The sequence below is a fragment of the Micrasema longulum genome, unplaced genomic scaffold (genome assembly GCF_059751315.1).
Source record: "Micrasema longulum isolate JH-2025_06_02 unplaced genomic scaffold, ASM5975131v1 h1tg000663l, whole genome shotgun sequence".
Classification (NCBI taxonomy): domain Eukaryota; kingdom Metazoa; phylum Arthropoda; class Insecta; order Trichoptera; family Brachycentridae; genus Micrasema; species Micrasema longulum.
The window spans coordinates 42,688-60,743 of NW_028277859.1; the positions used below are offsets into that span (position 1 = coordinate 42,688).

General features: G+C 34.9%; 2 protein-coding genes across 2 annotated transcripts in view; one reads left to right on the forward strand and one right to left on the reverse strand.

Moving 5' to 3' along the window:
* rogdi (rogdi atypical leucine zipper) lies at nucleotides 1–8,410 on the reverse strand. The gene is made up of 7 exons (XM_088229354.1): nucleotides 8,044–8,410; nucleotides 6,369–6,440; nucleotides 3,610–3,741; nucleotides 2,937–3,094; nucleotides 2,131–2,251; nucleotides 1,567–1,776; nucleotides 1–458 (listed from the first exon to the last, which is right to left on the reverse strand). Exons 1-7 carry the CDS (start codon nucleotides 8,077–8,079, stop codon nucleotides 390–392), a joined length of 798 nt encoding a protein of 265 aa, XP_088085480.1. The 5' UTR covers nucleotides 8,080–8,410; the 3' UTR covers nucleotides 1–389.
* PolH (DNA polymerase eta) overlaps nucleotides 8,382–18,056 on the forward strand; it is a 22,200-nt gene continuing 12,525 nt past the window's right edge. Inside the window, exons 1-5 of the mRNA XM_088229381.1 lie at nucleotides 8,382–8,718; nucleotides 8,802–8,936; nucleotides 9,051–9,153; nucleotides 10,532–10,760; nucleotides 10,854–10,971. Of these exons, the coding sequence (XP_088085507.1) occupies nucleotides 8,588–8,718; nucleotides 8,802–8,936; nucleotides 9,051–9,153; nucleotides 10,532–10,760; nucleotides 10,854–10,971 (716 nt within the window). The 5' untranslated portion in view covers nucleotides 8,382–8,587. The remainder of the gene's footprint in view (nucleotides 8,719–8,801; nucleotides 8,937–9,050; nucleotides 9,154–10,531; nucleotides 10,761–10,853; nucleotides 10,972–18,056) is intronic.

An 18,056-nucleotide genomic window follows, 5' to 3' on the forward strand; every position in this document is an offset into this window, starting at 1 on the left:
TTTTTGTTATCAATGAAAAAATGTACACAAAACTCACCATCAAAAAAGATACATTGTTTTATTCCCCTTCTGAACAATTTTTAAAATGATACTTTTCAGAAATAACCGGCGCAAAGACGATTAGAAGAACTCATTATGCATGCACAACTTTTTTACATTATTTAAATAAATTAAAACAGTACATATACTATCTTAGGTATCATCTTCATAACAAGAAACATACAACAGCTGAGTAAATTGTGTATGTTTAAATTCCTTACAAGAACTCTGCAATAAACTTACAAAAAAGTAACAACAGACATTAGTCATAAGGCAAACAGGCCTCTAATGATTGACCGAAAGATAAGGAGAAGGTATTCCACCTCAAGGCAGCACACAACAAATAAGGATTAGTAGAATATGGCAGAAGCGGACCGAGATCCGACAGTGAAGTCCTTATACTGGGAGAAAACGCATATCTAAAAAAAAGCACATTTTTATCACTAAAAAAAATATAATGTATAACAATAATTTAGTCATTAGAAAATATCGCATGACGCTTACAGTTGGCATATCAAAGACAAAAATCAAAATTGCATGTTTTGAAAAACACATTTTCCCTTATAGAAAGATGCTTTCCTCCAAGTACATAAAATTAGTCATAAGAAGCTAAATATATGAAGATGTATGTGTAACCCCATGTCAAATAGTGGAAAACTCTTCCTAAAATCTGTTTCTTTCTATAGGTTTTCAAACTTAAACTGATTTGCAACAATTAATATAAAGAATCTAATTTGTGAGATTGAATCTCACTAAAATAAAATTTAATGATCTGAGTCAACACTTTGTACATATTAAAAATAAAAAAGCAGTAATTAGCTACATTTTGTAATTCATCTACTTATGTTGCAATAATATTCTGATATGGAAAGAAGAATGCCACAAAACACTCACCAATTTAAATAAATTTGTACAAAATTTGTTATTGGAATAAGGTAGAGAAAATTTATTTGAAATAAAACAATTTGTAATTTTTACCATATAATGACACTTTAAATAAATTCAAAATGTCTTTTCACAAAGTAAATGCTGAAACAATAAATAAGGTGGAGAAAAATCTGAAAAGTTGCTAGAGCACATCGATAAGAAAAACTGCCAATAGTTTACACTAGTAGATTTTTTTATTTTTTTTTAAAGAAATATTTGCGTTCTTATGATTTACCCAAATATTTAATTTTGAGGGCCATTTTCAACAAGTTGTAAATAACTCACTATTAGAAAATGGAATCAAGTTGGGGTAGAGTGGGATACGAACCACGGACCGAAGGTCCGTGAGTCCGAGACTCTAGCCACAGGACCACAACCCGATTTGATAATCATGTGTTAGATGGACATTTTAAATGTTCGTCATTAAACAGATTACAAATCCTTTAAAACAAAAAGTGTAGTGGGTTATAGTAAATTGAAATAAAGTGACAAGTACAGGAGCTACTTTGTATGATGTGATTGATGTCTTAGATTTTCTTTCCTCTTGATCGGTAAAAACTTTATTATACAAGATACAGTTTTATCGCTATCGGTACTGACCTTGTCTTTTAGTTGCTGGCACATCTGAAGAGCCGCTGTGAGCAGCCATAACACTTCATTCAGCCACGGTACCGCACAATCCGCCTGGCATGAATCATAACCCATTGTGCCGTGCACAGAACTCAACTGGTAAGCAGCAAATACCAGCTTATGGGACTGGATATAAAATGAAATTGCCAAATCTTCTGGCAAGTTAGGAGACAAAGATTTCTGAAACACAAATGTAAATAAACTCAACACACTATTACATTCACCATTCTGCCTATGTTTAAACATCCACATTTCCTCAACTCTGAGTGGCCACTTAATCCAGCCAATAACAGGTCATAAGCCCTGTAAAAGCCTTGACTTCCATATTCCCTTCCCAAAATGTTTTCCTCTCTGTTGTAACATATTCAATATTATGGACACCCAATGTTCTACTTTAAAATTACGCTGATATAAGACTTAAAATAATGCGTTAATTAGACTTTAAAGTAAATCTGTCATCATTAGACCGGGATCACTGTATCGCAGTTTAACAAACTAGTTTTTCAAAGTAGTTCAGAAACCCGCCATACTAACCATGTTCCGGCTCTTCATGAGTTCATCGATTGTTTTCTTCTTGGGCAAAACAAGCGCAGAACGAGCCCTCTGTAGGGCTCCCAGTAAACAGCTCACAATGTGCAGTACTTCATCAGCGGACCTGAATTCAATATTGTAAGAATACATTTATTGTTTTTCCTTGAACCAACAATATTAAAAAACAACTATAATAATAATGTTTATGTAGAGATGTTTCTAATGGTTTTTTTTTAAGAAGTTATTTACTCGGACCTTTGATCTGTGAGTCTGCAACACGCTCCAGGACAAAGAAAAACTTGGAATCACAATTTTCTTGTTTCTAAGTAAACAATGATTTAGTGACAATGACAACCGGTGTCTTTCGCTGGAGACAGAGGTATATTCTAACAATGTACTTCCTGCCTACAACTATGACCACAACTACTATGACAAAAATAAACAACAAATAAGAAGTTACCAGTATGAAGATGCCCATTAGAGGGTGAAAGCGCTAATTGGTCGAACCAATAAGCGGAAGTGAACAAAGTATTTTTAATTAGTAACTTATATGTAAATATAAGTTATTACATCATAACAAATAAGAAGAACGTAAAGATTTTTATTTTTTTTTAAATTGATAAAAGCAATAAATGTAACTGTAAGCAAAATGACTACACCTCTGCTTGACATTTAAAAGAGATCTGACCCACCATGCTGGTTTTATTATAATATAATTCTTAGATATCTTTCTATTAATAGCTATTTTGAATCCTCCATTACTTCTTTTTTGTTATTAAACCATAAGTGAACTGTTTTCACATGTTTACCTGAAGATGTAATGTTTATCGACATTATCAATATGCCCAATAGCTTGCTGAAGATGATTAGCTGCATCTTGTATCTGTTGGAGTTTCCATGGACTGTCCTGGTTTATGTTGGTGCGGCAGACAGTATGCATTTGTCGCAATACTTTAAAATTTATTTCCTAAAATGTTAAAAAATAACATATTAATTCATTAATAACTTAAATTAATTTAAGAAATATGATTTCAACTACTCTGTAATTTCAACTTATTGATTTCTAAGAAACTACCACAATAATTTACAAAGACTTTACAATTTTACAGTTTTTTCTGTCTCCTGGAAAAAGTTGATTTAGTAAATTGGCGGTAATGCACACCGATCGACGATATGTATTTCTTACTGATGGATCCTTTTATTACAATTTACTAATGTTTCAATACATTAAAGAGTTTTATACTTATGTAATTTTAATATAGAGACTCCGAGGAATACATGCAGTTTCTATACTCTAATGTTTATTTATTGATTTGATCTTAAACTTACTAGTTTACATAAAATTATTATTATAGCAAACACACAACAGGGTTTTTCTCTCTTTTTTCCAATAATTCAACAGCAAAAAATACAAAGATACCAAATACACAATTTTTAGAAATTATATTTATAACAGGATAACTCTAGGAAATATATAGTTACTGCGCTTGTGATACTGTCTCCTGTAAGAGTCAGCATGCACTTTAACTGTTCTGGCGGAGAATTGAGAATGAATTTATCTTGTTTCTGGCCTTCATTGCCGTATAAGGGGACAGGAAAACGATGAGCACATTCCTAAAATGAAAAATATAAAACTTATTCAACATAATTAATTTTGGAAGCTTTCAAATCGTTGCCATTTATCAATCAATTAATCATTATTCTTATTCTTAAAAATAGGGGTCAGTGCTATATAAGCTCCTGATGTCACTGCGACCCGTGTAGCTATTGTGACGGGTCCCTGTAAATTAGTCCTCACCCTCCAAGTCCAGGTCTTTAAAGAGCCTGCTTACCGAGTGAAGGGCGAGTGTTCTCATAATGCTAAATCTCCCCCTCCAAGCCCAGATCCTTAAAGTATCAGGCTACTAGGTAGGGGGCGAGCGCTCAAACATCCTCAGGTTAAACCAGTGGGCCCCCAAGAATGCAGCTTCTTTCGCAATATAAAGCTATGTTTTCCAACCTTTTTGAATAGACGACCTTACGAGTAGAAAAATACCTGGCTACCCAAGTTTTCATCCCTTACTTTTGCCTTGCTTGTGCCCTGCAGTGCCCTGTAAGGGCTCTAGTAATAACACTCACTTGGTTTTAGATAAGTTTCTTTATGTCGAAAGCAAACCATTGCAATCAAATCAATTTAGCATTACTTTTTTTTACAGATAAATTCAATTTTAAACTCTTGAAAATGAATGATTTAAAAAAATTATGTATTATGAAATGAGGATAGCATTTTACAATATAATTTTTTTAAATGTTATATTGTTAAAGTTTTGTCTTTGTTTGAAGCTATCTTGTTTTTTTTTTCTCTCTTATATTTGTTAACTACACCTGTAATATGAATATGAGTCGTATACTTCCAATACCCGCCATCTCCATCATAATAGATAATTTACAAACTTTAAAGAAATATTATGGTATGCTAATCCCTAACCCTCTGAAATAATTATTTAGTAGCAATGTACGCTAAATCTCTTGTAAATTCATTTCAAATGTTTAAGTTTATTCCTAACTCCGCCATCTCCAACCACAGAATCATTCCAAATCACGCCATCTCCTTAGCGGCCAATCAGAGTCAAGTATTTGCCCATAAAAGTACATCTTTTGGGTCCGCCGCAATGTCAACAAAGTGTCTACTAATTATTAGTTTCCAAGATTGAATAAAGTCTGATTTATTGGTGAATGTAAATAAATGCGCAAATAACAAGGGATGAAAGCGTATTGCACAGCCAAATACTTAAAAAGAATTAAATCATCAAAAAAGGGAAATGAATTTCATTGTATTTTGGACTGAACTTTCATTCCTACAGGATGGTTATAATACACATATTTTTATTATGATTTCCCCACATACGATCATTTGAAAATACATATACTTTTTTTTTTTAAAAACAGTTTATTTTCTATAAAACAAAATGTTTCACTTCATTTTATTTTAGAAAAATATATGAGAACTTAGTATATGTATTTTTTTTTAGGGAAAACACGGCATAAACACCCAGTAACATTGCATTTCTTTTAAATCTATTCTATTATCCCTTCCATATTTATCATAAATCATATTGTTTAAATTTAGCATGTTACAGTCGGCGACAGGAGACCGCTACCTGCTAATTGATTATAATTGTCGCAGTAAAGCGCTAATTTCAAGGATTTATAAGGAGAAAAAGTATTTCCCAAAAATGCTCCGGTTAAAAGGTGGCAGGTTTTAAAAATAGACAAACCATTTTGTAATATATCACCATTTTTTCAAGGATATATCCTTCAATAGATTTACATTCAAGCTATTGTTAATAATAATCGTAATAATAATAACACACAATAAGCTTCACTTATTTATAATAGAAACACTTGAACAATCCACCAATAATAAATATGTGTAGAGTACCTACCTTTTACATATATTTGAATATATGTGAAAGGTATGGGGCGTGCACAAAGCATATTTTTAAATAAAACCTCGAGTATTTAAATTATTTTTCATAATCTCTATAGGACCCCACTTGCCCGAATATACCAGTATTATAATTATTATTATTATGGATAACTTATAAAGCGCAATTTTTGTAATATAATACCTCAAGGGCGCTTTACAAAGTGATTATATAAAAATACCAATTTAATATATTTTTTTTTAATTTAAGAAAAACAATGTACTTTGTCACCACATGCTAAGGATTTATTCAAATGATTTAGACAACAAGTGGGTTTTAAGTTTCTTCCGAAAAATCACTTCACTCTCACAGTTTCAGACCTCTGCTGGGAGAGCATTCCATGCCGTACGGCCTGCGACCTCAAATGCGCGTTCGCTGAATTTAGTGCGCTGTTTGCATAGAGGTATAATAAATTTTCCTTTCGACGTAGATGTAGCTGATCTAAGCGTAAGACGTCTGTCAACTAGTTCATCTGGAATGCAGAGTTCTCTTAAATATTCTGGAGCAGAGTTGTGCAGTGACTTATACATAAGTCAACAGAGTTTGTATTCCACCCTCTGTGGGAAATGTAGCCAGTGTTATTCCCGAAGTAGTGGAGTGATATGACTGAACTTAGAGATTCCAAAAATAAGTCTCGCTGCGGCATTCAATACAGACTGTAGGCAAATCATTTTATTCATTGGTACACCTGCGTAGATACCATTACAATAATCGACTCTAGACACTACAAACGCATTTATTAATATACCAGTATTATTTTATGAAAGAACTTACCACTAGTATGGAATGTAACTGGTGCAAAATAGCATGAACTTCTTCATGAAGAACCCACTCAAACTCCATTTGCTGAAAAATACCAGTACTTCTGATTAAAATTCAATAAGAAAGTAGTAAAAACATCACGTAATAAAAAAATATATTTTCAAATATTGGAAATTGATTCACATAAAAACATTATTATTTTAATATTAAAGTATTCCGGTGAGCTTCTGATTGTTTCTGAAAACGGTTAACGCACACAGTTAATTTAGCAAATTAAAAGTTTAAATAGCAAATAAAAAATGTAATTTTACTTAAGAACCACAAAATTTCATATTTGTTTTTTATATAAATAAAACACGAGTGATACTTTAATCCACAAATTTGGAATATCCAGTGACCGGTTTCATCGCTTTCACGACATCTTCGAAACAGTCTCGAAGATGTCGCGAAAGCGATGAAACCGGTCAGTGGATATTCCAAATTTGTGGATTAAAGTATCACTCGTGTTTTATTTATATAATAAATTGCAATGAACTTCCATCAAGAATTTTCACTTACAAACTTAAATGTTTCATATTTGTTTATCCTTATATATTTAAATTGTTCTGAATCTGATATTTTTCAATAGGATATGAATGTAAAGTTACATATGATATTGACACCAGGAGGCTTATTCTGTCACAATTTCGTTTCTTGAGTTCATTTGTTTGTCATATATCCATCTCACTCTAATACAATCAAAATTGTATTTCGCTCTCGTTCCCTCTGATACGATACAAATGAATTTACGAAACAAATTAGTTACAGAATAAGGCCGCCGAGAAAGTCTAAAGCATAAAGATAATATAATGATACCTTCCACGGCCGATCACAATAATTATGTTTAAAATGACAAAAAAATTGTTAATACTAATTTATTTAAAACATCGGAGTTCCTTGGAGCTTCCAGTGGAGTTAATTTTTATTACTTAGTGCCTTTCATAACCTATATAAAGGACATTGTGAAAAATACTCAACACCCAGACCAATCGAGAAAAAAATATTTCTGGGATTTTTCTCTTGCAACTGGCAGGAATCGAAACGACTCTAGTTTCACAGTTGGCAATCTAACTGCTACGCCAAGGCGCCTTCTGTTTCCTCAATTAATAATTCGGAACTATCCATAATACGGCATAAATCATCCTTTTGAGGATGGATTGCCTATTATAAAAAATAAATAGTCATAATGATGTATTGGTAATCAGAGGGTACTTAATCACTAAAACACTATTTGAACTCAACAGGAGTCAATAGTATTTCATTTCTGTGAGGGAGATAAAGAAAAAAACACATGTACCTAAATTTCATGGTTGTTACTACATTAGATAATATAGATGATAATCTAAGAAAATATGCAAAACCACAGTTATGTACCTACTTAAGTAGTTTTACTAACACTTACTAGAAGGTCATTTGTTCAAGACAGCAATTACTTATACTATTCCGTTCACATAGAAAATCAAACGGAAACGTTAATATGAAAATTCAATTTTTCAAGAGCAATGCTCAAAACGAAAAAAAAACAATCTTTTAAAAAATTACTGATATGTAAGACATTGCACTGAAGTGAATATTAAAACTAGTTATTTTAATTTGCAATATATAGTAGGAAACATATATTTAAATCACAGAAGAATAATATATTTACCAAATTCATAGCTTCCTCTTTTTCACAATCAGCCATTTTCACAATTTTCTTAAATTTAAAATAAATTTGTTTGACATTCGCTCGCTCCTACCACTACCGTTTACCATTTATTTTCATTGGTGCTGCCAGACGGTCAAATTTTATCTACATACACAATAAAATAGTACGTTATCGTTGAAATAAAATTCTCATATTTTAGAATTAAACCTTTTCGTTCATATGTTTTTTTAATTTCTTTTAAATACGTAGATTCAAGATTGATTAAGGCAAATATTTCGCGAAGGTAGGAACCAATAGTGGGAATTAAACATTTTTAAAGAGCAACCTTACAAAAATGCAATGTCATATGCGTCATATGTTTGACAATGTTGACGTTATTTTTGTTGATAGACTTTGTCAGTTCTGTGTGCTGTCAAATTTCATTGTTTTTATATTTTTAATACTAAACTTAATAAGGGCGTGAAATGTCAACAGTTGTATATATATTTCAATAAAATATCCGAATTTAGTGAGATATATATTTTCATTTAAATTAAGTACAACCATGGGAGACAACCGGGTCGTTACTTTGATCGACATGGATTGCTTTTACTGCCAAGTTGAAGAAAAAATTAATCCTGATTTAAAAGACAAACCTATCGCTGTTGTCCAATATAATGAATGGAAAGGCGGAGGGTAATTAAAATCATAGTAATCTTATGTTTTTTTTCCATTCTTAGTTTACCTCTTATTTAGCTGTTTTGTCTTATTCTTTTTAGAATAATAGCTGTCAATTATTTGGCTCGGGCGAAAGGAGTCACTAGGTTTATGAGAGGAGATGAAGCTAAAGAAATATGCCCAGATATTGCTCTTCCTAAGGTTCCCTGCGTCAGAGGAAAAGCAGATATATCCAAGTGAGAATTCGCTTCTTTTATCTCAATATTATTTAATTTAATGTTTTTAGAAACATTGCAGTGCACAACTTTTTTTTTTCGACTTTTTATAAAATTTCCCTTATATTATTGTAGATACCGAGATGCAGGAAAAGATGTTGCACGTGTATTGCAGCGGTTTACTCCATTACTGGAAAGAGCATCAATTGATGAAGCATACCTTGATATAACACAAGTTGTAAGTAGACCTTCGAAAATGTATTATTTCATTTATGTTATGTTTCTTTATCGCATCTTTATCATTACTAATAGAAAACATAGGCTAGATTGTCTTTTTTATGTACAAAAAAGAAATGATTAGTCAACATGTAAATGTTTAAATATTTGTCTATTCAATATGATAAAATAATCATGTTCTTAACAATGACATATATTTAAATAGACACATTACTAGCGCAAAGAAACTGGCATTTCAATTTGTAGGTCCTTCTGTGCCTTAATTCTTTAACTATGAAAAAATGCTAGATATATTGCTTCATTCGTAAATACAATCCAATGTATGAAATAAGTAGATAATTACTACTTTTTGAAGTACATTTTTTAAGATTTTGACAGCTGCCAACTAGTATTGTGTCTATGGTAACAAATTACACAAATAAATATGAACTAAAGAAATATATATACGAGGGGTGACCCAAAAAAATGGGAATTTCGTCATAACTTCTTCATTTTTAAATATTTTTACACTAAATTTTGATCACCTTCAAAGTATTCTCCCTTGACCACAATGCATCTCTGCAAACGATCCTTTCATTGTCCAAATCATTTTTTTAATTAACTTATCGGGATGTTCTTTAGGCCTTCCAGCAATTTTTGTTTTACCTCCTCCACAGTGGCAAAACGCTTTCCTCTCATGCCCCTTTTGAGTCTAGGGAACAAAAAGAAATCACAGGGGGCTAGATCCGGTGAGTAGGGGGGTGAACAATTATATAGCACACACCTCCAGGCAAACCTGAAGGTGTGTGTTATTCGCCTGCGCAGGTCGCAGTCCAACGTCGAAAGGGAAGATCATGTTGCGTGGTTGAAAATATGGCATTTTTAAAGCGCACAGCAATTTTAGAAGAATTTATCCAACTGTATAAGTCAGAGCTTTGTCTTTGGCTCGTCAAAATAAGCTTATTACAAAACTGAAAAAGATATATCCACTCTACGAAAGAGAACACACTACAAAATAATTAGTAACAATATTAGCCACTAGCGCTACCGCATAGTCATGGTCGCGCTATACCGATGCCGTGGTTGACTAAATATTGTCGCAGGTAAGCTGTTACTTGTATTGTCAAAACTGAGCTTCAGTTCAAATGTACCTGAAAAGTTAAACCTGTCAGGTAAAATATTACATGTATGGCCAGCTTAAGAATAACCTGGTCTATTTATTATATGTCCGTGGTGCTTCGTATTTATTCAGATTAGATTTCCACTACGACTTGATTTCTATTTTCGAACAATTATTGTTTGAGACTTTGAAAATAGCCCTGTATGCAATGATTAAGACTTGATCACAAATGTAAATATTTCATTTCTAAATCAAATAAAAATAAGCAGTCTTTTTTCAGGTGAACGAAAGAATATCCTCAAACCGTCACCCACACAGTATAATAGCGAATAATCTTCCTAACACATACGTCCTTGGTTTTTCAAGTATTGAAGATTTTATATCCAATGTATATAAAGATTCTTCATCTGATCATGATCTTTTTAATTTTGATCAGAAACACGCCTTACAACTTTTGACTGGCGCCATTATAGTGAGTGAAATACGGGCAGCAGTTTACGAAGCAACAGGTAATTACAGAATTCAATTTGTTTTAATATTTTTGTTTAACTTTATTTCTCGGTGTCAGGAAGTGTGTACTTACAGTAAGAATTTCTTTCAAGGTTACCGATGTTCAGCGGGGATTGCCCACAACAAAATAATGGCTAAATTAGTATGTGGAATGAATAAGCCCAATAAGCAAACCCTTTTACCTCTAGATGCCGTTTCCGCAGTATTTGAGTAAGTACCATATTTATATCTCTTAAGTCCTCACCTGGTCACTTGAGTGAGTTCATATTTGTTGTGTCATTTTTACAGACAGAGTAGTTAAAAATTATTAATAATACATGTCAAAAGTCGGAATAATCGGCGCGCTTGCATGAGAAGATGTATGAATGTAGAGGAAGCGAGATCTGTATGCAAAGATAGTGTTGTGGCGTTCTATCCTCTCTACCTACCCTTACGGAGAAACGGCGTGATGGTTTGTTCTTGTTGAAAACTAAGACTAACCCTAAAGAAAGACACTTGAACAAAAAGGTCAATTACAGGTGCAGACCTGCTTTGAATTTAGGTTAAGACAATAATTTATCTTTTATTAGTGGTTTACCTGTTTTTATTCTTCATTCGCGTGGCACACGCGGTGGCGCGCGGGCTGCGGCATCATTATTACGACATAATTCAGGCTATTTTGACACATAAAATGAATTCCGAATTTTTGTAAGCCTGAAACCGGGGTTATGAAAAATGTAAAAAACCTTAATCGGGGGGAATATTTGTATGAAGAAAAATGGGTCCTGAGCATTTCGGTGTAAAAAGCAGGAAAATGTAAAATCGAGGAACTTAAAAAACGAAGTTTTACTGTCTATCTATATAATATAATATATCGCAAAGTTACATCGTTTGAGTCGATTTCATGGATGAGAGTTGTTGTATCACACAGAACCACAGAAAAATATCAATTTATAGTATATATTACTTACATTATATAATGTAACTCCTATGTAGGTACAAATACATGTTTTTTTCATAGCTTACCTGTAAATAAAATCACCATTCGCCACTGCCGCCAATATCCTACAAAAAAACAGTAGAGAGGAAGCCGAGGTCAAAGACGCTACCTTTCAAACCCAATGTTTCTCATCATGATCCTTCACTTTTGTATTTCCCGAATGGACAATTTCCATCGGGTTCTAATGGGAGCGCTTTTCCTAGCACAGTCCCAGCATCATCTTCTTCTTCCAAGGCGGTCCCTCAATGCTGAGGATCGTAATCACCATGAACACTTCTAATTAGTCTGTTCCACTCCAGTCTGTCCTCAGCCCGACGTACTGACTCATCAAATTTTAGCCCCATAGCCACCTTTATTTGGTCAGCCCATCTATATGGGATTCTACCCCGGCTTCTCCTACCTTCAACTCGGCCAGACATTATTGCCTTTTCTAGATTGTCTGGCTCACGTCTAGCAATATGTCCAAAGAAAGACGGTATCCTTCTCAAACACACCACTGATAGACGAGTTGTAATATGGAGCTCTTCCAGTATCGATGCATTCGTCCTTCTGGCTATCCAAGGCACTCGCATCAGCCTTCTCCAACACCACATCTCGAATGCATCTATCCTCTTCCTCTCGTAGGCACGCATTGTCCACGTTTCAGCCCCATATAGGAAAACGGAGAATACCAGGGCTTCCATCAACCGCTTTTTTGTGTTTATTGATATACCTCGATCTCGCCAAATCTTCTCCAAACGGTTCATTGCTTCTTTGGCCATTTGGATTCTGCGACCAATCTCAGGTCTGCAACTGCCGTTGTTGGAGATAAGCGAGCCGAGGTACACAAAGTCATCTATCAGTTCAAGGTCTTGCATCTGTCTTGTCCTTAGGAGACTGCCAGCTCTGTCTACAATCATTAACTTTGTCTTACTTTTATTTATTTTAAGACCCAGAGCCTCACTCTCCAACTCTATCCGTCTGAAGGCTTCTGCTAGCTCGGTTTCATCTTTGGCAATCAGTGTCGTGTCGTCTGCATATCTCAAATTTGATATTTGTTGACCTCCCACTTTGACACCACCATTCCACCCATCCAGCGCTCTTCTCATGATATATTCACCGTAAAGGTTGAAGAGTTTCGGCGACAAGATGCAACCTTGACGCACACCTCTTTCTGCTTAAATGGAGCTGACAGTGCATTCTCCATCCTTACTCTTGCTGACCCATCCATGTATAAATTTTTCACCAGTAATGTGAGATGCTGTAGCACACCCATCTCTAGCATGATCTCAAACATACGTTGCCAACATACACAGTCAAAGGCCTTTGTGTAGTCAATAAAACACAGTAACATTGGCTCATTGAACTCACGACACTTCTCAATCAGCTGACGAATGTTTAGGATCTGCTCCCGTGTACCCCTCCCTGCCACAAAACCTGCTTGCTCGCAGGGAATTTGACAATTAATATAATTCTCTAAACATTTATAATGAAAAAAAGAATTTTACTGGCATGCGACATAAGGGAGATTGTTCGATAATTCTCACATTTACGGGTTGATCCTTTTTTATGAAGCGGTATTAAAATTGACTCTGTCCAACTAATCGCTCAAAGAAAAAAAGTTGATTTACTCAGTTTGATGAACGGTGGAGATGGCCACGTTTGTTTTTTAGCGTCACATATAACCTCCCTACTTAACCACCACCATGGCTCTTCAGATGAGAATTCTTCAGTGGAACAGCTATAGCATCTTAAACAAAAAAGAAGACCTCTTACCATCTCCGTCATATGATGCAAGAAGAATCTATCCTAATTGCGGCCATTTCGGAGACGTGGATGGTCGCGGGATCTACTATTAGATTCCGGGAATTCTACTGGCTCCGAGATGATCGTGAGGATGGGAAGGGTGGCTCTGCCCTCCTCATCAAAAACTCCCTTCCCTTTATCCCTATCAATGTCAAGCCTGATAGTTGTCCCTTCCAAGTGACAGCTGCAAAGGTTGATGACTTGACTATCTTTTCCATATATATCTCCCCTACCAACAAACTCTAAAAGTTGAAACTTTTATCTGTGTTCCAAAAATTGACCCCTCTGTTCCTTACCCTTGGAGACTTTAATGCTCACCATGCCCTGTGGGGTGCTCCGACATGCGACAGGTTAGGAAGAGATATTGTTAATCTGAATATGTGTATCCTTAATGATGGCTCCGCAACCCGCCTTCAGCTCCCAAACCACCGACCCAGTGCAGTGGATCTTACAATCTCCAGCGCTGCAATGGCACCATCACTGCAATGGTCAATTAAGAAAGACACTATTGGTAGTAATCATTACTGTCGACCTCATATCCAGCCATAGATATTGCCAAAGTGGCCTATCCCCTGGGGGAAGACAAAGACCGAGATACATTACAGAAAGAGCTTAATGGAGATACTTCTCTTACGTCATTGAACTCAACGTGAACGAGCTGCCCACTCCGACGAAAGAGAATGTAATGAAATGCTATGAAGCATTATCATCATTCATCGTCGAAGCAGCAAACATGTCCCTGTAAAGGAAAAAGGCAATAGAAGGAAACCCCCTCCTGCTCCATGGTGGGATAGCGAATGTACGGAGGCAGTTTTGAAAAGGAAAGGGCAAGTTAAAGCTTACTCCTTAAACATGAGCCTGGAAAACCTGTTGAGTTTTAAACATGTTGAAGCTAAAACAAAACGTCTCTTGAGACAAGAAACGAAAGGGGTGGAAAAACTTCTGTTGCTCTTTGTCACGAGACATGCCTATATCGACTGTTTGGAGCATGATACGTCAATTTAGAGGTTCTTCCACTCCACCAGTGAGAGTCCCTAGGGTGGGTTGAGGAGTTCGCCAACAAGGTAGCCCCGCAGACCGCAAATAACTGGTATGAGTCTCCCTATTGGTACCAGTTTACAAATAGAAGCTGGTTGGATCATAGCTTCAGTTTAGATGAACTGAAGACTATTCTGACCCGGCTCACAGACTCAGCTCCAGGGATTGACGGTATACTGTATAGTTTTATCTAACATAACAGTGATCCTACCCTCTCCTACATCCTATCATTGATTAATATGATCTTTGAATCAGGAAACATCCCCCCTTCATGGAAAACCCATTCCATTATTCCTATCCTTAAACCCAACAAAGACCCAAATTTTGGGTCTTCCTACCGCCCCATAGCCCTCTCCTCCACACTGCTGAAAGTGGCGGAACATATGGTGAGACAACGCTTGGACTGGTTTGTGGAGAGCTCGAAAACTCTCCCCGAGTCTCAATTGGGATTCAGGAAAAGAAAGAGTACTATTGAAAGCATGTCAGTTCTGACATCCGATATCAGAGCCGCTCTTACCAAGAAAGAATTCTTAATAGGTGTCTATCTGGATATACGTGGTGCATATGACAATGTTATTATCCATATTCTAGAAGCTAAAATGTTGCGAATTGGAATCCCGCGAAAGCTCACTCCTTTATAGCAAATTTGATTCTCTCCAGAAAGGTAGAAATCAGTGTTCGAGGTCATGCTGTGGTGGAGAGAGAGTTAAGCAAGGGACTACCTCAGGGTTCTGTCCTGAGCCCGATTCTCTTCAGCATCTATACGCATGACATCAGCGGAATTGTTCCCTCGGAGACAAGTTTACTTCAGTACGCGGATGACTTCTTCATGTATGCATATGAAAAGGATCCAAACAATCTAGAAAATATTCTAAATTTAGGTATGAGAAACATCAGGAATTGGTTAGTGGAACATGGCTTAGATCTATCAGCTGGTAAAAGTAATGCCATAACCTTCTGTAGACAGCGAAAAATCCCAACCATAAAAATTCAACATGGAGATGAGATAGTACCTTTTACGACCCAGATTAAGTTCTTGGGAGTAATTCTGGACACTGATCTTACATGGAACTCGTACATAAATCATATAGTCAACAAGTGTCGAGCCGGATTGAATACGTTAAGAGCAGTCTCGCGAGTATGGTGGGGGAGCCACCCTTTTATACAGACTTTTTTATACTGCGTATATCCGGAGCCATCTCGATTATGCCTCGTTCCTTTTGAACCATGTTAAAAAAAGAATCTCCAAAAACTTGACCGGATCCAATCCCAAAGTCTGAGACTAGTCATCGGAGCCATGAAGTCATCTCTAATTAACGCTTTATAAGTATAAGCCTGTGATCCCCCACTCGGTATGATAAGACAATACTTGGCGGATAGATTTTTGCAGGAAAAATGGAAATCGAGTTGTGGTAGAGAGGGATTTGAACCTGGGACCTTTGGTCCTCGAGTCCACAATACTACCATCGGACCACTACCCGGTTTGAATATTTATATGTATGTAAAACAATTATTTTTACAGATTGTTACCAATAAATAAAATAAAAAGTCTCGGAGGAAAGTTTGGACAGTCAGTGTGCGAAGTTTTAAAAATTACTAAAATGAAAGAACTTCTTCAGTTTTCTGAAAAAGATCTTCAAAAATGTTTTGATGATAAAAATGGGTAAGACATACTATATTATATTGTTTTATTTGTGTTTTTTTTAAATTAAGCTCTAATTATTCACTCTTTAAAAAACGGGAGAGAAAATATAATTTATTGAATTCTACAATTTCAGTACCTGGCTTTACAATATAGCAAAAGGAATTGATAACGAGCCAGTCACACCTAGATTTACTTCAAAGACTATTGGATGCTGCAAAAAATTTGCTGGAAAAAATGCAATTTTAAATCTGGCTTCATTAGTTCATTGGCTTAATGAACTTGGTGATGAAATTGAAGATCGTCTAAAAGAGGATTTAGTAGAAAATAACAGAAATCCAACACAGATTGTTGTGAGTTTTACAAAGCAACTTGCAAATGGTAAAGATGTTTCCTGTTCTCGTTCCATTAATGTAAAAAGAGGAAATGATCTCTGTGGAAAAGCTCTTGCTGAACATTCGTTATTGCTGATCAAGAAAGATTCAAAGCCATTTTCTCCCGCTGAATGCCAAGGAATTGAAGGTAAAATGATCAGATTTATAATCACCTCAAAATCAAATCTTCTTGTACATTATGTATTATGTACCTGTTTTTTACATATATAATAAATGTAATTTATAATTGTTATTTCAGATACTGAAAAAATTCTTCTCTCACATCCTGTTAAGTACCTAGGAATAAGTGTTGGCAAATTTGAAGAAATAACTCATTCAAATAAAGGAAAAAGTATTGTTCATTTTTTTGGACAAACATTACCATCTCATGGAATGGAGAATGAGAATTCAGGCAGTGTTACAGTAGAAGGAAGTAATCAAAATAATTCTGCGCTACCCCTATCCTCCAAGGAAGAATTACCGCATAGTACAAATATAGACGTTCCAGTGTGTGAAACAAAATTGATAACACAAGAATCTTTTTTTATTAATTTTTTTAAAAGTACTGATAAAAAAAGGCATTCTGCATCAGATTCTAAAGCTATTTCAGATGAAATTGTCTCGAATTCTGAAATTCCAATCACAAATATTAAAGACAACCCTATTAGCCCCAGGCTAAATATAAACTCTACCTCCATTCTCGATGATTCCTGTAATTCCAATGATTCTGAATGCACTATAGATTTAGAAATAAATAGAAGTAAACAACTAGTCAGCTGTGATGAAATTAACTTAAATATTTCCGAAAGGCCGTCAGTTCCGAGAAACTTTTCTAATTTTGATGATAAAATAGAAGAACCAACTGACGAAAACAGCCAGATAGATGATAACATTGCATGTCCAGAATGTAATAAAAGTATACCAGTATTGGAATATAGCACACACAGTGATTACCATGTGGCTTTGTCCATAAGACAACAAGAAAGACGTTCAATCCAAAAACCAGTGGTGAAATTAGCTACAGCTCAACCAGAACAATGCAAAAAGAAATCGAGTATTACTTCTGTGGAAAACAAACATAACAGCATTACAGCATTCTTTGGCAAATTAAGTAATAATGACGAAGATGATTCAGGCCCAAAAGAAAAATGCTTCGAGTGTGGAAAACAAATAAAATTATCTGAATTTTCCGAGCATCTGGATTACCATGAAGCAAAAAAGTTATCTTTAGAAATAAACAAACCGCTCTTAAATAAATTTAGTGATAGCATAGGAAAACGAAAACTGAACACTAAAGACGATCATGTTGTCAAAAAAGATAAGAAAGAAAATAACAAGCCTAACATCAGCAAATTCTTTTGTGAAAAAAAATAATTCTCTGATAAAAAGCAGAGTACAATTTTTTTTTTATATAATTATATTCAGCACTTTCCCGTTGTTTTTATTAGAAGTATATTTAATTACTTAGTTTTGTAGT